The sequence below is a fragment of the Epinephelus fuscoguttatus genome, linkage group LG15, assembly GCF_011397635.1.
Source record: "Epinephelus fuscoguttatus linkage group LG15, E.fuscoguttatus.final_Chr_v1".
Lineage (NCBI taxonomy): Eukaryota > Metazoa > Chordata > Actinopteri > Perciformes > Serranidae > Epinephelus > Epinephelus fuscoguttatus.
The window spans coordinates 3,362,976-3,385,801 of record NC_064766.1 but is presented as its reverse complement, the minus strand read 5'-3'; the positions used below and the strand labels follow the sequence as shown (position 1 = coordinate 3,385,801).

General features: G+C 46.9%; 1 protein-coding gene across 2 annotated transcripts in view; it reads right to left on the bottom strand.

Annotated features, from left to right (window-relative positions):
- The window catches only part of LOC125902787 (phospholipid phosphatase-related protein type 4-like), a 115,381-nt gene that overhangs the window by 25,722 nt on the left and 66,833 nt on the right, over positions 1 to 22,826 (bottom strand). For both annotated transcript variants that reach the window (XM_049599385.1, XM_049599386.1), the window contains exons 5-6: positions 8,530 to 8,587; positions 8,208 to 8,381 (exon numbers count right to left, since the gene is read on the bottom strand). In XM_049599385.1, the coding sequence (XP_049455342.1) occupies positions 8,208 to 8,381; positions 8,530 to 8,587 (232 nt within the window). The remainder of the gene's footprint in view (positions 1 to 8,207; positions 8,382 to 8,529; positions 8,588 to 22,826) is intronic.

Sequence of the window (22,826 nt, the reverse complement as noted above, 5' to 3'; positions counted from 1 at the left end):
GTCTATTGGTAATTACAGGAGAGATCATAAATGTGCCAAAAAGGCTCATGAGGAAATGCCTTAACCTCATCCATTATTTTCTTACATCAAACCTCATCTTGTATCACCCTTTAAGTCTCTGCTTGGTTGTGTGTTGTTGGTCACTGTCATTTCTGATTTTTAAAACTCAATTTGCATTGGAACAAAGAGTCAATACCTTCCAAAGACAAAGTTATCCAATCCTAAGCCTGCCACCTTCCTCCAACGACAGCTGGCACGAGCCTGAACAACTATGGTCAACTTGTCTGGAGTACTACTAGCCTAAATGCCACAACATATTAGTTATTGGTATGGTACTGGTATGGCTGACGTGCTGACGTATTGCGGTAAGCGAGTTGTGTCATTTCCGGTGTTTCTGTGACAGCGTCTCTGTACTGCTCTAGTGAATTCTACTAGCCTGCTTTCTCACTTAAGTTGCTTTAAATCTACTTCAAGTCTTAACCCACACTAGTTCTGTTTAAGCACTTATAGCTCTCCTCCTTTTTACGACTTCCCTGCTAATCTCTTAGCTGTTGTTTGCACATTACTAGCCTTGGTAGCTACATTAGCTTAACAGTTAGCGATGGCTTCTCCCTCTGCTCTTTCTTGCTCGGTGTGCCAAATGTTCAGTTATGCCTCTGCCTCCTGTAGCGATAGTAGTAATTGTAACAAGTGTAGCTTATTTGCTGAGTTGGAGGCGAGGCTTAGTGAATTAGAACCATGGAAAACTATTTAGTAGCTGCAGTAGTTAGCCAGTCCCCTGTAGCCGGTACGGAGCCACATAGCATAGCCTCCGCTAGCGGTCCTCTGGTAACACCCGTTCAGCCGGGAGGTTGGGTAATTGTTCACCAGAGGCGCAGCTCCAAGCCAAAGCCCACGCCTCACCACCAGCCTGTTCACGTTTCCAACCGCTTTTCCCCACTCAGCGACACACCCGCTGGTTATTGGCAGCTCTATTCTGAGGAATGTGAAGTTAGCAACACCAGCGGCCATAGTCAAATGTATCCCTGGGGCCAGAGCGGGCGACATTGAATCAAATTTAAAACTGCTGGCGAAAGCTAAACGTAAATGACACCCGGTTACACCAAACGGAGGTCACTAAAATTAATATTGCCTCGGTGTGTGAATATGCAAAAACGATGTCGGACTCCGTAGTTTTCTCTGGACCCCTCCCAAATCTGACCAGTGATGACATGTTTAGCCGCATGTCATCATTTAATCGCTGGCTGTCCAGGTGGTGTCCAGCAAACAATGTGGGTTTCGTTAATAATTGGCAAACTTTCTGGGGAAAACCTGGTCTTATTAGGAGAGACGGCATTCACCCCACTTTGGATGGAGCTGCTCTCATTTCTAGGAACCTGGCAAATTTTATTAGTAATTCAAATCCCTGACAACTCAGAGTTGAGATCAGGACTCAGAGTCGCAGTCCTATACGCTTCTCTGAGCTTCCAGTGCAATTACCCAGCCATAGTTTTCATAGTTTTATACAAACGGTGTCTGTCCCCCGACCACCTAAATTATCTAGATCTAAAATTAAGCAAAGAGGAGTTGTGCATAACAACCTCATAAAAATTAAAACCTCTTCTGTGACAGAAAGACAAAACAGGAGAATTAAATGTGGACTGTTAAATATCAGGTCTCTATAGTGGTAGTAAATGAATTAATTTCAGATAATCATATTGATTTACTCAGTCTCACCGAAACCTGACTGTGTCCAGATGAATATGTTCGTCTAAATGAATCCACTCCACCCAGTCATAATAATACCCACATTCCTCGAGGCAGCGGCTGAGGAGGGGGAGTTGCAGCCATTTTTAACTCTAGTCTGTTAATCAGCCCTAAACCTAAACTAGACTATAATTCATTTGAAAGCCTTGTTCTTAGTCTTTTACATCCAACCTGGAAAACCTCGCAGCCACTTTTATTTGTTATAGTGTACCGTGCTCCTGGCCCGTACTCTGAATTTGTTTCTGAATTCTCAGAGTTTTTATCCAGTTTAGTTCTTAAATCAGATAAGTCATTATTGTAGGCAATTTTAACATTCATGTCGACGTTGATAATGACTCCCTGGCTACCGCGTTTATCTCATTATTAGACTCCATTGGCTTCAGTCAGGGTGTACGTAAACCCACTCACTGTTTTAACCATACCCTCGATCTAGTTCTGACGTATGGAATTGAAATTGATAACCTAACAGTCTTTCCACAGAATCCCTCGCTATCGGATCATTATTTGATTACTTTTGATTTCTTTTCACTCGATTACACGCCACTCAGCAACAGTTACTATACTAGATGTTTATCAGATAGTGCTGTCGCAAAATTTAAGGAAAAGATTACTCCGTCGTTAAATTCAATACCAAGTCCTTCAGTAACAGAGGTTTCCCGTACCGACTTTAACCTCTCCCGAATTGATCATCTTGTCGATAGCGCCGTAGGCTCGCTGCGAACAACACTTGATTCTGTAGCTCCTCTTAAAAAGAAGTTAAAAAAGCAAAGAAAGTTCGCTCCTTGGTATAACTCTCAAACCCGTTAGTTAAAACAAATATCGCGAAAATTTGAAAGGAATTGGCAATTAACCAAACTGGAAGAATCTCGTTTAATCTGGGCAGACAGTCTCTAAACGTATAAGAGGGGCCTCCGCAATGCCAGAGCAAACTATTACTCAGCATTAATAGAAGAAAACAAGAATAACCCCAAGTTTCTTTTCAGCACTGTAGCCAGGCTGACTGAGAGTCAAAGCTCTATTGAGCCTTGTATTCCTTTAGCCCTTAGCAGTAATGATTTTATGAGCTTTTTTAATGACAAAATTCTAACTATTAGAGGCAAAATTCATGACCTCCTCAGATAGTACCTATCTAACCTCAAACACAGCTGTAAGACCTAATATATATTGAGATTGCTTCCCCCCAATTTCTCTTCAAGAATTGACCGCAGTGATTTCTTCATCTAAATCATCAACATGTCTCTTAGACCCCATCCCAACTAGGCTACTTAAGGAGGTCTTACCTTTAGTTAACACTCATATATTAGATATGATCAATATATCCTTATTAACAGGCTATGTACCACAGTCTTTTAAGATAGCTGTAATTAAACCTCTCCTTAAAAAAGCCCACCCTGGATCCAGAGGTGTTAGCCAACTATAGACCAATATCTAATCTTCCCTTTCTTTCAAAGATCCTTGAGAAAGTAGTCGCAGACCAGCTGTGTGATTTTCTCCATGATAATAATTTATTTGAGGAATTTCAGTCAGGATTTAGAGTGCATCATAGCACTGAGACAGCACTAGTTAAAATTACAAATGACCTTCTGATTGCTTCAGACAAAGGACTCGTCTCTGTACTTGCTTTATTAGATCTTAGTGCGGCGTTTGACACAATTGACCATCAAATTCTGCTACAGTGATTGCAACACTTAATCGGCCTAAAAGGTTCTTCACTAAGTTTGTTTAAATCTTATTTATCTGATCGTTTTCAGTTTGTTCACGTTCATAATGAATCATCCTTACGTACTAAAGTCTGTTTTGGAGTTCCGCAAGGTTCTGTGCTCGGACCAATCCTATTTATTCTATATATGCTTTCTTTAGGTAACATCATTAGAAATCACTCATTATCATATGCGGATGATACACAGTTGTATTTATCGATGAAGCCAGAAGAAAGTAATCAATTAACTAAACTTTATAATTGCCTTAAAGACATAAAAACCTGGATGAGCACCAATTTCCTGATGTTAAATTCAGACAAAACTGAAGTTATTGTTCTTGAGTCTCAAACAACTCAGAGACTCTTTATCTGATGACATAGTTTCTCTAGATGGCATTGCTCTGGCCTCCACCACTACCGTAAGAAACCTCGGAGTAACATTTGATCAAGATTTGTCTTTTAATTCTCATTTAAAACAAACCTCACAGACTGCATTTTTTCATCTGCGTAATATTGCGAAAATTAGGCCTATCCTGACCCGAAAAGATGCAGAAAAATTGGTCCACGCTTTTGTTACCTCAAGGCTGGATTACTGTAACTCTCTATTATCAGGTAGCTCTAGTAAGTCCTTAAAAACTCTCCAGCTAATTCAGAATGCAGCAGCATGTGTACTGACAAGAAACGAGATCATATTTCTCCTGTTTTAGCTTCTCTGCACTGGCTCCCTGTAAAATCCAGAATTGAATTTAAAACTGTTAACTTATAAAGCTCTAAATGGTCAAGCGCCGTCATATCTTAGAGAGTTCATAGTGCCATATTATCCCACCAGAATACTGCGCTCTGAGAATGCAGGGTTACTTGTTGTCCCTAAAGTCTCCAAAAGTAGATCAGGAGCCAGAGCCTTCAGCTGTCAGGCTCCTCTCCTGTGAAATCAATCTTCTCCGGAGCCTTTGTGCTCCACTGTCTCTCAGGTTAACTCGTATTGCAGCGGTGCCTGGATAGTGTGATGTGTGTGGTTGCGCTGCTGCCGTGGTCCTGCCAGATGCCTCCTGCTGCTGCTGTTATCATTAGTCATACTTCTACTGTTATTATACACATATGATTATTGTCACACATGTATACTATCAGATATTAATATATTATTATTAATTATAATATTATTACTTTGATTAATGTTGTTGTAAGCTACTGTCATTACCGTCTGTCCTGCATCTCTCTCTGTCTCTGTCTCTGTCTCTCTGTCTCTCCCTCTTTCTGTCTCATTGTGTCATACGGATTACTGTTAACTTATTATGTTGATCTGTTCTGTACGACATCTATTGCACATCTGTCCATCCTGGAAGAGGGATCCCTCCTCAGTTGCTCTTCCTGAGGTTTCTACCGTTTTTTTTCCCAGTTAAAGGTTTTTTTTGGGGGAGTTTTTCCTTATCTGCTGTAAGGGTCCAAAGGACAGAGGGATGTCGTATGCTGTAAAGCCCTGTGAGGCAAATTGTGATTTGTGATATTGGGCTTTATAAATAAAATTGTTTGATTGAATTGATTGATTGATTATTTAATGAATACTTCAGTGAAATTTACTGCAATATGCCTCAGGGCTGTGAAGCTAAAATTGTTTCCAATGCCATCCTTTGATTTTCCACAACAAACCAATGTAACGGACTATTTTGTCTTTGCATACAGAAATGCCTGGTAAAGTATGGTGTCCCTCCAGCCGTAGGGCCGTGGTTGTCGGAGTTCCACTGTTGTGTGTGTGTTGCTGTTGATGCTCTGAGTAAAAGAGAGGCGTAGTCTCCTCTCATGGCCTCCAACCAGACCCACGGAATACCGATAAGGTGAGAACCTGGCCAACCCCCCGCAACCCCTTAGGTCAGGGCCTTTGTGGGCCTGTGCTCATATTATAGGAGGTTTGTGCAGGATTCCTCCCGACATGCTGCACCGCTGAATCGCCTGGCGGGGAAAAATGTGCCCTTTGAGTGGACTGATGAGTGTGCAGCGGCATTCACCTACCTCAAACAGGTGCTCACTTCCTCACCAGTGGTGATGATGCCTAACTTTGCAACTCCTTTCAAGGTGTACACTGACGTTTCTAAGGATTCAGTGGGGGCGGTGCTGGCACAGGACAATGAGGGACGTAAGAAGGTGGTAGCCTATGCCAGCCAGGCCCTCATACACACACAGAAACGGTGGTCCACTTTTTGACAGAGAGCTATGGGCTATTGTGTGGGCTGTGCGCGAATTCAAGCACTATGTTGGACTCTCTGCCTTTTCCATCATAACAGATCATTGCCCATTGCTGGGCCTCCGGCGCATGGCTATTGATAATGACCCTGCTGGACGGAGAGGCAGGTGGGTGTTCGAGCTGGAACCGTTTGACTGGGTCATAGTTCACAAGGATGGTTCCCGCCATACAAACGCTTATGCTCTGTCTCGCCAACCTGTTTCCCCCAGCCCGGTTGATTTAGACTCCCCTTTGGCGGGGACACAAACTATTGCCTTGGTGGGGGTGCCGGACTGCGTTTTGTCACAAACGGGCCACGTTCCTGCCTATTCTCTCTGTGGCAGTGACTCTGAATTGCGGACATTGCAACATGAGGACTCAGACATCAGTACTGTGCTGGCTTGGTTGGAGCGGGGCGCGACAAGACCGCCTCACAGACTCCGCTGAGGGTCTTCAGCCAGCCTGAGGAAGCTATGGACTGAGTTTCACCGTCTGTCGGTCACTGAGGGACTGCTGTGTCGAACAGAGCAGTCTGCAACCACAGGGGAGGGGCGAATTCAGGTCGTGGTCTCTGCATCCTTGGTTCCAGAGCTTCTTCAGCAGCTGCATGGAGGGCCAGCTTCTGCACACTTTTCAGCTGAGCGTGTGTGGGAAAAGGCCAGGCAATCCTACTACTGGCCTTTCATGCTGAGGGACATAAGACAGTGGTGTGAACAATGCAGAGCCTGTCAGACCCACAGGTGTCCAGTCCCTGGACAGAGAGCACCCATGGGGGGGTCCCAGGTTAGCCGCCCGATGCAACGGGTGGCCGCGGATATTCTGAAGCTGCCATTGACTTCTCGGGGGAACAGGTATGTCTTGGTAGTGGAGGACTATTTCACAAAGTTTGTTCCTCTGTATGCGCTGCCAAACCAGACGGCTCTCACAGTGGTTCGCTGCCTGTTTGAGGATTATGTGTTAGTCCATGGGGTGCCAGAAGTCCTGCACAGTGATCAGGGCCGCCAGTTTGAAGCAGAGGTCATCCAGAGCCTCTGCCTATTGTCGGGGATTAAAAAATGTGCACCACTACCTACAACCCCAAGTTTGATGGCATTGTGGAATGCCATAACAGGACTTTGATCAATCAGCTGGCTAAGATGTTGCTTTCCCAGGTGGGTGAATGAGACACATATGTGAAGCAGGTGGCTTTTGCTTATAACACCTCCAAACATGCCAGCACCCGGTTCAGCCCCTTCTACCTCATGCATGGACGCGAGGCATGGGTCCCTGCTGATGTGCTTGTGCCCTCTAGTGTTTTGGACTCTCGGGGCTCGGGATCTCTGACAGAGTATGCATCATCCATAGCAGAGCAGCTGGAGTCGGCCTTCAGCACAGCCAGGCTTAACTCTGCAGAGGCTCACGAGAGACAGAAACTGTATCATGACGAGGGTGGCTGCTACTGCGCCTATGGAGTGGGCGTGTTGGTGTGGCTGAGTAACCCCACAGAGAGTCGCACAAAGCTGGCACATTGGAAGGGCCCCTGTTGGGTCATGCAAGTGCTGACCTCAGGTGGGGAAGCTGCACTGACGTACCACATCATCAACCCCCTGGATTCTGTGGAGCGGCCTCAGGTCGTTCATCATGACAGACTAAAACCTTATACGCTGCCACTGCTTACACTGACTGTTCCTGTCACTCCTTCCATGTCTCCGCCTGCCTTGGAGGCTTCGCCCCCCCCTGTTTTTCCCAGGTTGGGGATCAGCCTCAGGCTGGGGGGTTGGACAATGGATGGTGGGGGGACTCAGTGCTAACCTTGCTATCATTCTGGGAGAGCTAACTGGTGGGTGTTAAGGGGCGGTTATGCAGTTTGTTTTTTTTTGCAGTTGTGCCTTACTATGGTTAGCTGCGGCAGGGGTCTGCGCTAGTTATATATGTTTTAGTATCTCTGGAAGTGTTTCAGTGTGTAATGTGTTTGTTTAATGTGTTTGTTTTGTTTGGGTTTTTTTCTGGTTCTGTATATGGTGAAACAGGGACATTTCTAGCTAAGGGGGGGACGTGTGTAACAGACTATTTTGTCTTTGCATACAGAAATGCCTGGTAAAGTATGGTGTCCTTCCAGAGTTGCCGTAGGGCTGTGGTTGGCGGAGTTCTGCCGTTGTGTGTGTGTTGCTGTTGACGCTCTGAATAAAAGAGAGGCGGTTGCCGCTGAACACATTATCCTGACTCCTGTCTGTTTATTGTTTATTAGTTGCAAAGTTCTAAGAACCCCGGGACGCTCGGTTACACCAACTTGGAAAGGAGCATACAGGTTGTTGGCAGAAACATTTTAGCTAGTGATGAACATGAGATGCTACTTTGTTTTATTTCATCTCAGTTTACCCAACAGGTTCTGTTGGTGTCTCCTCAGCATGACACAACTTCTCCCTTTTTTGTTAAGAGCAGAATGGCTTTGCATGAGGTCCATTTTTTGCTCTATTTTGCGGATGTGATTCTTTTGTAAGAGTTGAAGCTATACAAGAAACTTTCAAAACCATGAAAATACTTGTGACTGACTAATTGCATTACCAGATAGACAGCAATGGCAGCTCCCAGCAACCATCCGCAGTAGACGTCTACAGGATGGTTTCTGAACTGGATAATCCTGGTTAACCCAGCCAGGATAGCCAGCATGACAAAAGAGAATACCAGGAGAGGCTTCAGCAGCTTGGCAGAGTCTGTCAGCACTGTGTTGAAGTACATCTGAAACAGACAATTTCACATGAACCAATCATGATCTTTTAATGTTGATAGAAAAACAGGTAATTCCACTCCTGTGATAGTAGTACCGTATTCAGTTCAGTTATTTAGATATTTAACCATAACAAATGCCTACAACTTAACTACTTACTGAGATGTAGACAGCAGCAAAGGCAGCCAGAGTTGCATGCTGGGAGGGGAAAGACTTCCTATAAAGAACAAAAGAGAGACAGTGTGTTCTTTCTGACAATTACCATGTTCAGACAGTTAAGGACAATGCTGAATATTCATCTGCAACTGGGAAGTGACTTTCAAAGAAACTTGTGTGTGTGTGTGTGTGTGTGTGTGTGTGTGTGTGTGTGTGTGTGTGTGTGTGTGTGTGTGTGTGTGTGTGTGTTAGCTCTGCCATAGCAGGTGTTGAATAAATGCATAAAGGATACAAGGAGGGCAACAACTCTCGACCTCTGATGAGTGTTTTGTTACTTCATCACCCAAATACTGCAACAGTATATATCCTTGTAGTAAACTGCAATTTTAAACACTTGCATTGACACTGTTGGTAATTGTGATTTTTCATTTTAAAATGAGAAGTCTTGTAGGAAGAGGTGACTGGAAGTTCTGGTTTCCGGAGTCTACCGCACCTTCACATCGGGGAAACTGTTCTTCTCTTGGAGGAGAAGTACAAATACACAGCTCTCTAAATATGTCACCAAATACACAGATGTCCATTATGGGATATATGTTCAGTTAGGCTACATTTACAGTAACTTGTCCATTGCCCATTACTTTGTTCAATAATTATGCAGGTTAGATTCAGTAAGTCATATCTACAATAATACTGAGAGAAAAGCAATAGTCTGTTTAATCTGTTTATACTTTTGCATAAATACATTTCCCTGGAATAATATTGTTTACATGACAGAAAAATACATATATCTATCTATCTATCTATCTATCTATCTATATATATATATATATATGTGTGTGTATATATATATATATATATATATATATATATATATAATAACATAATAACATAATATTTAAATTATGTAGAGGACATGCTGTTTGAAATTTAATTAAAAAACCACAAAAAAAACCAAAACAGGATGCATCCGTAGAATGAGTGCTATACTCCAGATAATTTCACAGTACAAACTGGGAATCTGTGTGGAACAGCTCACCAGTCTGGTGTGTAGAGAAGCACAGAACATTCTGTATAATTTTTGCTAAAGGTTGCTGGCTGTGTCAGAAGGTTTGGATTGAGCACAAGTGCGCAGCATTTTGGTAAAACGTTACATTTATGAGATTTTAGCGAGGTTTGCAGGTGTGTCACTGCCATCTATTGCTATAAAAATTGCTCTCTTACGATTAGAGATTATTTCTTGGGTGGTAACACAAACAACACTGGGTGACAAAACTGCACTGTGCTATTTATTCACTATAGACACAATCTCAACTGAGACACTCAATCTACCATATTGGAAGTAGGTCATTTGAAGCCTCAAAATAAGCCAACATGCACAACTGAAAAAAAAATTAAAAAAAATTAAGCTGATGAACAAGCCCTTGCACCTGCCTGCACATCAGGGGTACCAGCGGGACGGGACGTCGGTTGACACGGCTGTGCAATTCCGCAACCATCAGACACTGCGTGTACGACTTTTTTTTTCTTTTCTTTTTTAATATCCTGCGTTTAATATCCATGCTAAACAGAAAGTTTAGCATGTTTGATTTTCTTTTTGTCTTTCAGGAGTCTTTCGTTCACAGCTGTCACTTTGACCAGTAGTAACACAGTGATCTGCTGCTGTAGACAACTTTATGGTAACAATATCCCAGCCTTTTTGAAAGGGACTACTACACAGAGTAAAAAAAGGAAAATGCTGGCTTGAAGCAGAAAGGCATTTCAGCAACCCAATGATGACTGCCATTAGCATCAAGTTAGCAAAGAACATTATTTCTTCCAAACTGAGAAGGATGTAAAGGAAAAATTCACAAATACTGGTTTGGCTTTTACTTACCACAACTGCAGAGGGTACCAGCTTCATTTGAAACAGACAATATCAGCAATCTGCCTTTATTTATTGACACAGGCCTTTATTTCTCATTCCCTCTGTATTTTTCTTTTTCTTTTTTTATCTTAAAGCCATTCCCGTCTGCCCTGTTAAATTTAATGCATCATGCCATCATTTCAAACTCAACACTTCTTGTATCCATGTAAAATGAGAAAGCTCCTTAACATTTGGATTGAGAGAATCCCTTCATTTTCTAAAAAGGCTTTTATTGTGAAACATTTGCAGGAACTTGCTGCGGAGGACTCAGTGACTTGCATGGTTTTCAAGTGGTACTTAAAATGTAGCTCCTCCTATCAGGTGGTGCTTTTTACATTACCACAAACCAGTTGGGCTGGGACATGTACAGCCACAGTGACTGTAATAATAACAATAATAATAATATAAAAGGACAAGAATAATCAGATGCGTCATGAAAGATGACCAGTGATGATTGGTCTTAGACTAATGTGTAGTCTGTCATGTCTGTTGGCCAACTCACGACTCTTTATGACTGACAATTGCCTAAGCGGAGTAGTGATTAGTGACTGTAGTAACAGACAAAAATATTGTGTAGTCTGAACCTGGCATTAAGTGTGGACCACTCAACATAAAACGTATGTAACTAAAATTACGTTTGTCACACGAGGCTTACTTCCTGTTGCCTGTAGGTGGCGCTATGACTGTAACTCAGTACTGGCATGAATATGTCTTCAGTCTTATTAGGCTGCTCACTCTTATCAAGCATGGACAAGTTTGATATATAAATTAAATTAAATTAGCTTAATTTCCATAAACATACGACATCCCTCTGTCCTTTGGACCCTCACAGTGGATAAAGAAAAACTCCCCCCAAAAAAACCTTCGTACAAAAACATGTAAACATGTAATTTCCTGTTGCCATTAGTTGGCGCTATTACTATAATTCATTATTGGCACATAGATGTCTTTCGGCAGGGACTTTTATGCATTAGCAAAAGAAATTTTGGGTAGAATGAAACAATGCACACTCAAGTCACTACAACTTCCTGTTTTATGGCAAAACACGCAAAATCACAGCCATGCCAAGGCAACATCGTTTGATGAAAACGTTTTTTCAGCCTCAGAGGCTGCCGCTGGAGAAAAACGTACAACATTCAAAATGGCCGCTTTCCAGGTGGGCGGAGCTAATGAAACCTAATGAGAAATGAGTCAAACAATGAGAGCAAATGTGTGCACCCAATTTTGCGAATATCAAAGCAGATTTGTGGCAACTATGGTCTTCCATGCAATAGGGGGCGCTATGGAGCCCTGTAAACATGCAGAAACAGCTGTATATTCTGGCAGCATTCACAGGTTTTAATGTTTTTACAAGTCCCCAAGTTTTTTGAGTTTACGAGCCAAAAATGCATTCAAAGACAGAAATTACCAGTGCAATGTTTCATGAGTTCTCTATCGTAAGGAGGCTTCCCCTCCACCTCAGAGATATTACATATACCCTACGGGAAACCTGATCCATCAGGGTCAGGTGTGTGGATAACTACTTTAAGACAAACCACCTGTGGAGTGGACGTGGCTATCAGTCAGACCGGTTATTTAAACCCCTGTCAACCACGCCCACGTTGATTTTTCTTTTCCACTGGAGCAGCATGCGTGTCACTCTGCTTTGAGACAAATCAATTCTGTATCTTTCTGTGTTCTTAACTAAACACATTAGCAGTCTGTGGCACAGACGGCTGGACAAGATGGCGGCGCGTGTGGACGCAACGGCTTTGTGCTCGCACTTTCAGTGCTTCGTTTTCATATTTGTTTTGTACGTCCTGCTTGTTCGAACTGCTTTCTGTCAAGCTAATGTCACCTACAGCCGACAGGACCTGTTAAAAATCGGTGTTTCGTGTGAGTTGAGTATTACAGCGGAGTCCTCTCGTTCATACAACATCCCGGAGTCCATAACAAGAGACGCCGGCTCTTCGTGGATTACGATCCCAACGAGGAGGAAGTGGAGGCGGCGCAGGGAACGCAAGCAGAAGCGGGGATGCAGAGCAGGCGGGCTAGCTAGGCTATGGAAGCGGCCCCACAAACCACCACTTCCCAGCCTCTCCCTTGCAAACGTAAGATCCCTCGCCAACAAAATGGACGAGCTGAGGCTCCAGGCGGCTTCGGATTACTTCACCAGAGACTGCTGTGTCTTACTCATCAGCGAAACTTGGTTACATTCATCTATTCTGGATTCGGCTATAGAGCTAGCATGCTTCACAACACAGCGCTTCGACAGGACCAGTGACTCCGGTAAGAACAAAGGAGGAGGGTTGTGTATTTACATCAACAACAACTGGTGTAGCAACACGGTGACTGTAGCCAGCCATTGTTCCCCAGAGTTAGAATATTTGACTGTGAAATGCAGACCGTTCTACCTTCCTCGGGAGTTCACTGGGGTCATGCTAACCGTTGTTTACATTCCACCGGATGCCAATGCTAGCTCGGCCCTCGGACTGCTACATAACAATGTTAGCCTGCAGCAAAACCAACATCCAGACGCGGTGCACATCATTGCTGGTGATTTTAATCACGTGGATTTAAAATCAGCGCTGCCTAAACTCCACCAGCATGTAAATTGTGTGACAAGAGGAGCCAATACACTGGACAAGGTTTACACCAACATCAAGCTGGGCTACAGGGCCAGACCTGCACCACACTTAGGCAGGTCGGACCACATCTCCCTACAATTAATCCCTACATACACCCCCCTCCGAAAATCCACCCCCACCATCACTAAGACCATCAGGACGTGGCCAGATGGTGCTTCTCAGCAGCTGCAGGACTGTTTCAACAGCACTGACTGGGACATCTTTGAGGATGAGGACCTGGATGTATTTACAGACACTGTGCTGTGTTACATCAAGAACTGTGTGGACACGGTCACAGTGGAGAAACGCATCCGGGTATTCCCCAACCAGAAACCCTGGATGACCAGAGAGGTGAAGCAGCTGCTGGAGGACAGAAACACCGCCTTCAGAGCTGGCGACAGGGCTCTCTACAGCATAGCCCACGCCAACCTGAAAAGAGGCATCAGGAAGGCCAAGGTGGATTACAGGAGGAGGATCGATGACCACCTGGACAGCAATAACAGCAGGCAGGCATGGATAGTGGTCCAGCACCTCACCAACTACAAACCTGGCATCAGAGCTGCTGAGGGCGACGCTGAGCTGGCAGAGGAACTCAACCTTTTCTTTGCCCGCTTCGAGACTGAACCACCAGGAGCAGCCACGTTGCCTCCAGCGGCCAGGAGGAGCCCCGCCCTCACAGTGGGGGTGCACGAGGTGAGGCGCACGCACTGAGGGGGGTCAACCCACGGAAAGCAACGGGCCCTGACGGCGTCTCAGGGCAGGTATTAAAAGACTGTGCAGACCAGCTCGCTGGAATCTTCACCAGGATTTTCAACCTGTCACTGACACAGTCTGCAGTCCCATCCTGCCTGAAGATCTCCACTGTCATCCCCCTACCCAAGAAATCAACCATAACCAGCCTCAACGACAACCGGCCGGTGGCGCTCACACCAGTGGTGATGAAGTGTCTTGAAAAACTGGTTAGGAGTCACATCATGACCTTCATAACCCCCAGCTCGGACCCATACTAGTTTGCCTACAAGGCAAACAGATCAACAGAGGACACCGTGAACGCAGCGCTTCACACAGCGCTGTCCCACCTGGAGAAACAAGGAAACTACGCCCGCCTTCTCTTTGTGGATTTTAGTTCGGCATTCAATACAATCCTTCCGCACTGTCTAGTGGGGAAACTGCTGAACCTCGGTCTACCTCATTCCACATGCCTCTGGATTAAGGACTTTTTGACAGAGCACCCACAGCGGGTCAGGATTGGCCCCCACACCTCCGCACCCCTCACACTCAGCACCGGTTCCCCTCAAGGCTGTGTGCTGAGCCCCCTGCTTTTCACCCTCTACACTTCAGACTGCACCCCCATCCACACCAGCAACACCTTCATTAAGTATGCGGACAATACCACAGTGGTAGGCTGCATCACAGGAGGTGATGAGTCCGCTTACCGGGATGAGGTGCAGCAGCTGACTGTGTGGTGTAGAGACAATAACCTGCTCCTGAACACATCCAAAACAAGGGAGCTCATCATTGATTTCAGAAATAACAAAACAGACATTCAGCCCATTCTCATCGGTGGGACCTGTGTAGAAAGGGTCAGTGACTTCTGCTTTCTGGGAGTCCACATCGAAGAGAAGCTGACCTGGAATAACAACACTAAACAGCTGGTAAAGAAAGCACAAAAAAGACTCCACTTCCTGAGAATCCTCAGGAAGAACAACATCAGCCAGAGACTGCTTGTGTCTTTCTACCGTTCCACCATGGAGAGCATCCTCACATACTGCCTCTGTACGTGGTTTGCCAGCTGCTCAGTGGCAAACAGGAAAGAACTCCAGAGGGTCACCAAAATGGCTGAGAAGGTCATTGGGTGCCCTCTGCCCACACTGGAGGACCTTCATGGCTCTTACTGCCTCAGGAGAGCCAACACCATCCTGAAGGACTCCTACCACCCGGGCCACTTCCTGTTTGAGCTACTGCCGTCGGGCAGACGGTACAGGGCCATCAAAACCAGTGCAATATACTGATACAACTGACACTACCTCTGTGCAATATTCATCCTGCTATATCCACTGTATATATACACACTACAGCCTCTCTGCATCTTATGTACATACCCTTTTCAATCTGTGCTTTTTAGACTGTGCCTATTTATTGTAATTTTATCTTGTCTTTTTGTGTTTTTATTTTCACAAAGTTTTTATATATTTGCTTTGTTTTTTTTCACTGAATGGCCTGCACCTTACCTTTCGTTGCACTTGTTACAATGACAATAAAGAAAATCTGAATCTGAATCTGTATGAGAGAGTGAGATGTTCGGCTCTCGTGGTGGCTGTTAACGTTAACGGGCTTCTAATGATCTGAGGATCACCTTGAATGCGCGTCGTGGGCGTGGAGGGGCGCCCACGGGCAAGGGCAAGCAGACTCGAGGCAGGGTCACCCCGCAGCCCTCGTCTTCTTCCTGATGCTGGGTCACATCCATCCTGCCTCCAGCCAGCCCAACCTTGGGTTGCAGCTTCGAGGGGACTGCAGGCGAGCCCCTGGGTGTTTTCTACCATGACCCAGGGATTTCGTATTCAGTTTGTTCGTCATCCGCCAACCTCGAAGACCCCTACGGTTTTCACAGTGGTAGACTCAGAACACAAGGCAGTGCTCCAGGCCGAGGTTTCTACCCTGATGGAGAAGGGAGCGATCAGGGAGGTGCCTCAGGGCAACAAGCAGGCTGGTTTTTACTTCCGCTATTTTCTTGACCCCAAGAAAGATGGGAGTCTACGCCCCATTTTAGATCTCAGGGGTCTCAACAGACATCTCAGGCGTCTGCCATGCAAGATGCTGACTGTCCCGAGGGTGCGGCAGTCCATCAACAGAGGGGACTGGTTTGTCACCATCTGATGGATCTGATGGATGCCTACTTTCAGATTCCGATCTGTGACAGGCATCGGCGGTTCCTCAGGCTCGTTTTTGATGGTAAGCAGTACGAATTCCAGGTTCAGCCGTTCGGAATTTCCCAGGCTCCTCGCATCTTTACCAGGTGCATGGAGGCAGTTTTGTCACCTCTGCGACAGAAGGGAATACGGATTCTGAATTATCTCGACGACTGGCTCCTTTGTGCACACTTGCAGGCTCAGTGTCGGGCTCATTTGGCTGTCCTCCTGGAGCACATAGAGCACCTCGGTCTGCGGCTCAATTCGAAGAAGAGCAGACTGGAGCCTTCACAGCAGATGCAGTTCCTGGGCCTAGTGGTATATTCTCGGGCTGCGCTCCTGTCACTGACGCAAGACAGGCAGTTGTCCCTCAGGGCTTGCCTCTCCCATTTCAGGCTAGGGGCAGGAGTCACATGGAGACTGTGTCTCCGTCTTTTGGGTCTGATGGCGTCATCAGTACAGGGTGTTCCACTGGCCCTCCTGCACATGCGGCCGGTACAAAGGTGCCTACTGGGGCTGGGGTTGGGCCCCAGGAGTCGCCTGGATACCAGGGTACTTGTCACCAGATGATTGCGGATGGCCCTCTGTTTGTGGGAAGACGGCGGGAATCTCGCCAAAGGGAGTGTGCTGGGGCCGGTAACGCATTGTTTTTTTCTCCTGACAAATGCTTCATTGACAGGCTGGGGCGCAGTGTTCAGAGGAAACGGCGCCAGCGGTCGTTGGAGTGGTCCTCAAGCCACCCAGCACATCAACATGTTGGAACTGACAGCGGTCTATCTTGGTCTTTGCCATTTTCTGCCACACCTTCGGGGCCAGCACGTGCTGGTTATGACAGACAGTGTGACGGCAGCCGCATATGTCAACAGGCAAGGGGGGTTGGTTTCTCTACGCCTCTGCGAGCTGGCTCATCGCTTATGGCTTTGGGCGTACCCGAGGTTTCTCTCACTGAGGGCAGTCCATGTGCCGGGGGTGCAGAATTGTGCAGCGGATCAGTTGTCCAGGGGGGAACCAGACCCAGGCGGATGGAGACTCCACCCTCAGGTGGTTGCAGGGATTTGGCTCCGCTACAGACGGACCGAGTTAGAACTGTTTGTGTCACAGGAGAACACCCACTGCCCACTTTTCTTCTCCCTGGGGAGGGACGATCCTCCCCTCGGAGCGGACTCCTCCTCATTCCACCTCTCCTGAGGAGGGTGCACATGGAGGAAGTGAGGCTGATCCTGGTGGCTCCATATTGGCCGCACATATTGACCTGGTTCTCGGACATCCCCCCAGTACTGGGCGGGACTCCGTGGGAGCTTCCAGTTCGTCTGGACTTGCTGTCTCAAGCACAGGCGACTCAGGTTCATCCCTTTCCCCAAGGGATCAGGCTCTGGGTGTGGCTCCTGAAGGGTCCGAGCTGCTAGCCATGGGGTTGTCACCTTCGGTGGTCAGTATGCTGCAGGAGGCACACGCACCATCGACAAGAGCACTTTATGCGACCCAACCGACCCAACCCTGCATTTCTTCCCAAGGTCCTCTCTGCATCGCAGCCAGGTCAGGAGGTCATGCTCCTGTCTCTTTACTCTGCACCAATGCAAGAGGGGGAGCGCGGGCACTCACTTGTCCATAGGCGGACTCACCAGTTTGTGTGCTTTAGGGCAGGACCTTCTGGGTCAGGCACTGTCTAAGGCCCGTCTTTCCCACTGGATTGTGGAGGCTATCCAGCAGGCCTACGTGGGGACTGGGGCGCCCTTCCCATCAGGAGTGCGGGCGCACTCGACTCAGGGCATGGCTACCTCTTGGGCGTTATGGCGCGGTGCGTCTGTCAATGAGATCTGTGCGGCGGCTACCTGATCGGCCCTGTCCACATTTGCTCGCTTCTACCAGTTCAATGTGGCTGCAGGCACTTTGTTCGGTGAGCGGGTGCTTGGGGTAGCCCGGCGATAGTGACTTTTTCATTTTTCCTGTCAGTCACCCTTGTGGGGGCTGGTCTGAGTGGCCTCTCCACCCCTCTGATTGAGCCTTTGCATCTTGTGGGGCCATCTGGCCCTTGGTTGCGTCTTGCACCAGGGCTGGGGCACCAGCGTCCTGCGTCTTGCGGAGCTGGCTAGCTTGGGGGATGTGTATATAGTGTACATTTGTATATAGTTGCTTTGACGCACTGGGGTTTTCTTTTTTGTAGAGCACTTTGGTGGCAGTGACGTCTCATTTGAAAGCCACGCCATACGTGTGGGGTGGTGCTGCTCTGTCCCTTCGTGGTGTGTCTTAAAGCTCTCCCATAGAGATATATGTAATATCTCTGAGGTGGAGGGGAAGCCTCCTTATCAGAATCAGAATCAGAAATACTTTATTGATCCCTGAGGGGAAATTATTTATGTTACAGGTGCTCCTTGCAAGAGAGGAAAGATACGTAAAAATATAAGAAATTTAAACAGTAGTATTAACAAATATATAGTTAAATAAACAGGAATTATTAACAAACATAAACGCAAATAAATATATATATGTATATATATATATATATATATACATATATATGTATTGTAAACTGAACAAGATTATTTACACAAACAGAATATATACAGTCAGGGTGAATGGGGTTATTGTACAAGTTAAATTAAATTACTGCAGTGTGTGAAAAAGTGTCAGGGCTACTCAGAGGGAGGACTTGTACAGTTTGATGGCCACAGGCAGGAATGATTTCCTGTGGCGCTCAGTGGTACATCTTGGTGGTATGAGTCTCCCACTGAAAGTACTCTTGTGCCTGACCAGCACATGGTGGAGTGGGTGTGAGACATTGTCCAAGATAGTTCGTAGCTTAGACAGCATCCTCCTCTCTGACACCACCATCAGAGAGTCACACTCCGTTCCCACGTCACTTGCCTTGCGGATCAGTTTGTTGAGTCTGTTGGCATCCGCCACCCTCAGCCTGCTGCCCCAGCACACAACAGCATAGAGGATAGCACTGGCCACCACAGACTCATAGAAAATCCTGAGCATAGTCCGGCAGATGTTGAAGGACCTCAGTCGCTTCAGAAAATAGAGACGGCTCTGGCCCTTCCTGTAGAGAGTGTTAGTGTTCTTAACCCAGTCCAGTTTATTGTCAATGTGTACCCCCAGGTACTTATAGTTCTCTACAATGTCCACACTGACCCCTTGGATGGAAACAGGGGTCACCGGTGTGTTGGTCCCCCTCAGATCCACAGCCAGTTTCTTTGTCTTTGCCACGTTGAGCTGCGGATGGTTCTGCTCACACAATGTGACAAGGTTATCCACAACAGCCCTGTACTCATCCTCATCACCCTTGCTGATACATCCAACTATAGCAGAGTCATCAGAAAACTTCTGAAGATGGCAGGTCTCAGTGCAATAGCTGAAGTCCGTGGTGTAGAGGGTGAAGAGGAAGGGAGAGGACAATCCCCTGCGGGCCCCGGTATTGCTGACCACTCTGTCTGACACACAGCGTTGCAAGCGCACATACTGTGGTCTGCCAGTCAAGTAGTCTACAATCCAGGACACCAGGGGGGCATCCACCTGCATTGCTGTCAGCTTGTCACCCAGTAGAGCTGGACGTATGGTGTTGAACGCACTAGAGAAGTCAAAAAACATGACCCTCACAGTGCTCGCCGGCTTATCCAAATGGGCGTTGACACGGTTGAGCAGGTAGATGATGGCGTCCTCAACTCCAAGTCGGGGCTGATAGGCAAACTGGAGGGGGTCTAAAAGTGGCTTGACCATGGGCCGGAGCTGCTCCAAGACGAGTCTCTCCAGGGTCTTCATGATGTGAGAGGTCAATGCCACGGGTCTGTAGTCCTTGGAGCCACTGAGCCGCGACGTCTTTGGCACAGGAACGAGGCAGGATGTCTTCCACAGCAAGGGGACCCTCTGGAGACTCAGGCTCATGTTGAAGACATGCTGAAGTACTCCACATTGCTGGGGGCACAGGCTTTGAGCACCCTGGGGCTGACACCATCAGGGCCTGCAGCCTTATTTGAGTGGAGTCTCATCAGCTGTCTTCTCACATGGTCAGCAGTGAAGCACATTGTGGAGGTGACGACACGTGGGGGAGGGGTGTAGTCCTCATGATGGAGAGAGCAGTCAGTCTGACCACGGGGGGAGGAGGTGTGAGGAGGAGGAGGGGGGGTCAAGCAGGAGGGTGTTGAGGTGTGAGAGGGAGGAGTGGGGGAGGAGGGCAGAGTGGGAGATGGTTGACCAAGACAGACAGCAGAAGAGTCGGGGGGGGGGGGGGGGGGGATGGGTAGGGCCAGTAGTGTCAAATCTGTTAAAAAACAGATTCAGTTCATTGGCCCTGTCCATGCTGCCTTCAACTCCTCTGTGGTTGTTGGTCCTGAAGCCAGTGATGGTCCTCATTCCACTCCAGACCTCTCTCATGTTGTTCTGCTGGAGTTTCCTCTCCAGCTTCCTCGTGTACCTCTCCTTAGCCTCCCTGATCTTCATCTTCAGCTCCCCCTGTATTGTTCTCACCTCCTCCCTGTTACCAGCTCTGAAGGCCCTCTTCTTTGCATTGAGGATGGCTTTGATGTCCTTTGTTACCCACGGTTTGTTATTTGGGTAACAATGGACAGTCCTGGCTGGGACAGTGGAGTCCACACAGAAGCTGATGTAGTCCGTGATGCATTCTGTGAGCCCGTCGATGTCCTCCCCATGGGGCTCACAGAGTGCCTGCCAGTCTGTCACCCCAAAACAGCCCTGCAGTGTCTCATAAGTCTCCTCCGACCATCTCCTCACTGTCCTCATGGTCGCTGGCTGGCTCTTGACTAGTGGTACATAGCAGGGGTTGAGGTGCACCAGGTTGTGGTCTGACCTACCCAGAGGGGGGAGCAGCTGCATCCTTGGCGTTTGCATACAGCAAGTCCAGTGTTCTCTCCTCTCTGGTAGGGCAGCTCACATACTGTGTGAATGTGGGCAATGTTGTTGCCATGGTGACATGGTTAAAGTCACCCGAGATAGCTATGAAGGCACTCGGGTGTTTAGTCTGCAGGCGGGCTATGGCAGAGTGAATGACGTCACATGCCGACGTCGGGTTGGCAGAGGGGGGGATGTAAACAGTTACAATAATGGCATGTGAAAACTCCCTGGGCAAATAATACGGCCTGAGTCCAACAGCAAACAGTTCAATGTCCGGGCTACAGATTTGTTCCTTAATGGAAATATGGGCAGGACTGCACCAGCGGTTATTTACTAGAATAGCAAGCCCCCCTCCTTTGCGCTTACCGCTCTCGGTGCAGTCCCGATCGGCCCAAACAGTCTGAAAGCCGCTGATGGAGACGTTGTTGTCGGGAATGTCCTGGTGAAGCCATGTCTCAGTGAAGCACATCAGACTACATTCCCGGTACTCCTTCTGACTTTTGGCGACCGCTGTCAGCTCGTCCATCTTATTTGCCAGTGACCTCACGTTGCCCATGACGAGAGAGGGGAGACACGGCTTATATCTTCTCTTCTCCGTAAGCCTCCGTTGCCTCAACCCTGCTTTTTTCCGCCACTGTTTACTTCCTCCCCTGCATCCTCTGTGTGTTTTCCTCCACAGTTCAGCTGGTATCTCCGATGTTCCGGCCGCCAAGCCGGCCAGCCTCAGTGCAATCAGCTGATCTCTGGAGTAAACAATGCAGCCATGAAGTTGTTGCGCAATGGTGCCGGGTCCAAATGAAATAAGTAATTCCAGGGTGAGGAAAACGAGTACAACTCTCTCAATCAGCATGTTTTGAGAGGGCGCAGTTTCAAAATGACAATCACAAAAAGCCAGCACAAATACCAAACTTAATAAAGCAAAAAAGTAAGAAAACCGAGAAAACAAGCAGGAGCGACTGCAACAGGCTGCACGCGCAGGCGCGGGCGCTTATGATAGAGAATGTAAGGTTACGTGTGTAACCATGGTTCTCTGAGTAGGAGGCTTCCCCTCCAGCGCGAGGCCGCTGAGGGATTCGTTCCAAAGATGTATATCAATGTGGGCATGGTTGACAGGGGTTTAAATAACTGGTCTGATTGATAGCCACGTCCACTCCAAAGGTGGTTTGTCTTAAAATAGTTATCCACACACCTGACCCTGATGGATCAGGTTTCCCTTAGAGATATATGTAATATCTCTGAGGTGGAGGGGAAGCCTCCTTACGATAGAGAACCATGGTTACACACGTAACCTTACGTTTTTATGCATCCCTAAGTCCTCAGAAGTGTTTGTGAAATGATAAGTAATGCAGGAAATTCAAAATGGCTGATTTCCTGTTGGGCGAAAGATTTTAAAAAAGTTCACGTTCTTAAAGATGTGAGAAATGATGCAACCGAATTTTTTAAACCTCAAAGGACCTTTATCCCTACTCTGACATGCATTTGGGAGCACTTTAGAACCCGCTGGCCATGCTTGAGCCTAGTTACTGCAGATTTTTGATATTTCTACCACTTCTGAAGTGTGTGCAAATTTTCATCAGTTTTCCAGCATCTCAAGCTCCACAAAAACGTGACTACACAGCTGAAAAATAATCTCTACAAAAACAATAGCTTCCTTGCACTTTCATGCTGGGGTCCTAAAAAGACAATAGAGCCTACTCTGTCCTGTTTTGCCACATGGTTGTCAGTTTTACATGATGTACTTTGGATTGTGAAGCTTGTTTGACAACACATTCTAACTCCCAACTCATCAAATAGTGACACTTGGTCAGTGGCCCTACATGTCAAAACAGAGGTACTGCTGGGATTCACTGGACCACAGATAATATGTCATTTGTTAAAATCTAAACTGGACTTCCGGTTTGGGTAAGATGAAGAAGATACGTGTCTGAGTCCCTCCCCTGCAACTTTTTACAATTAAACCTTTTTGATACCCCATAAACTAGACAAATGGACACACCATCGGAAAATGACATCGTATTTGACCAGGCAGAG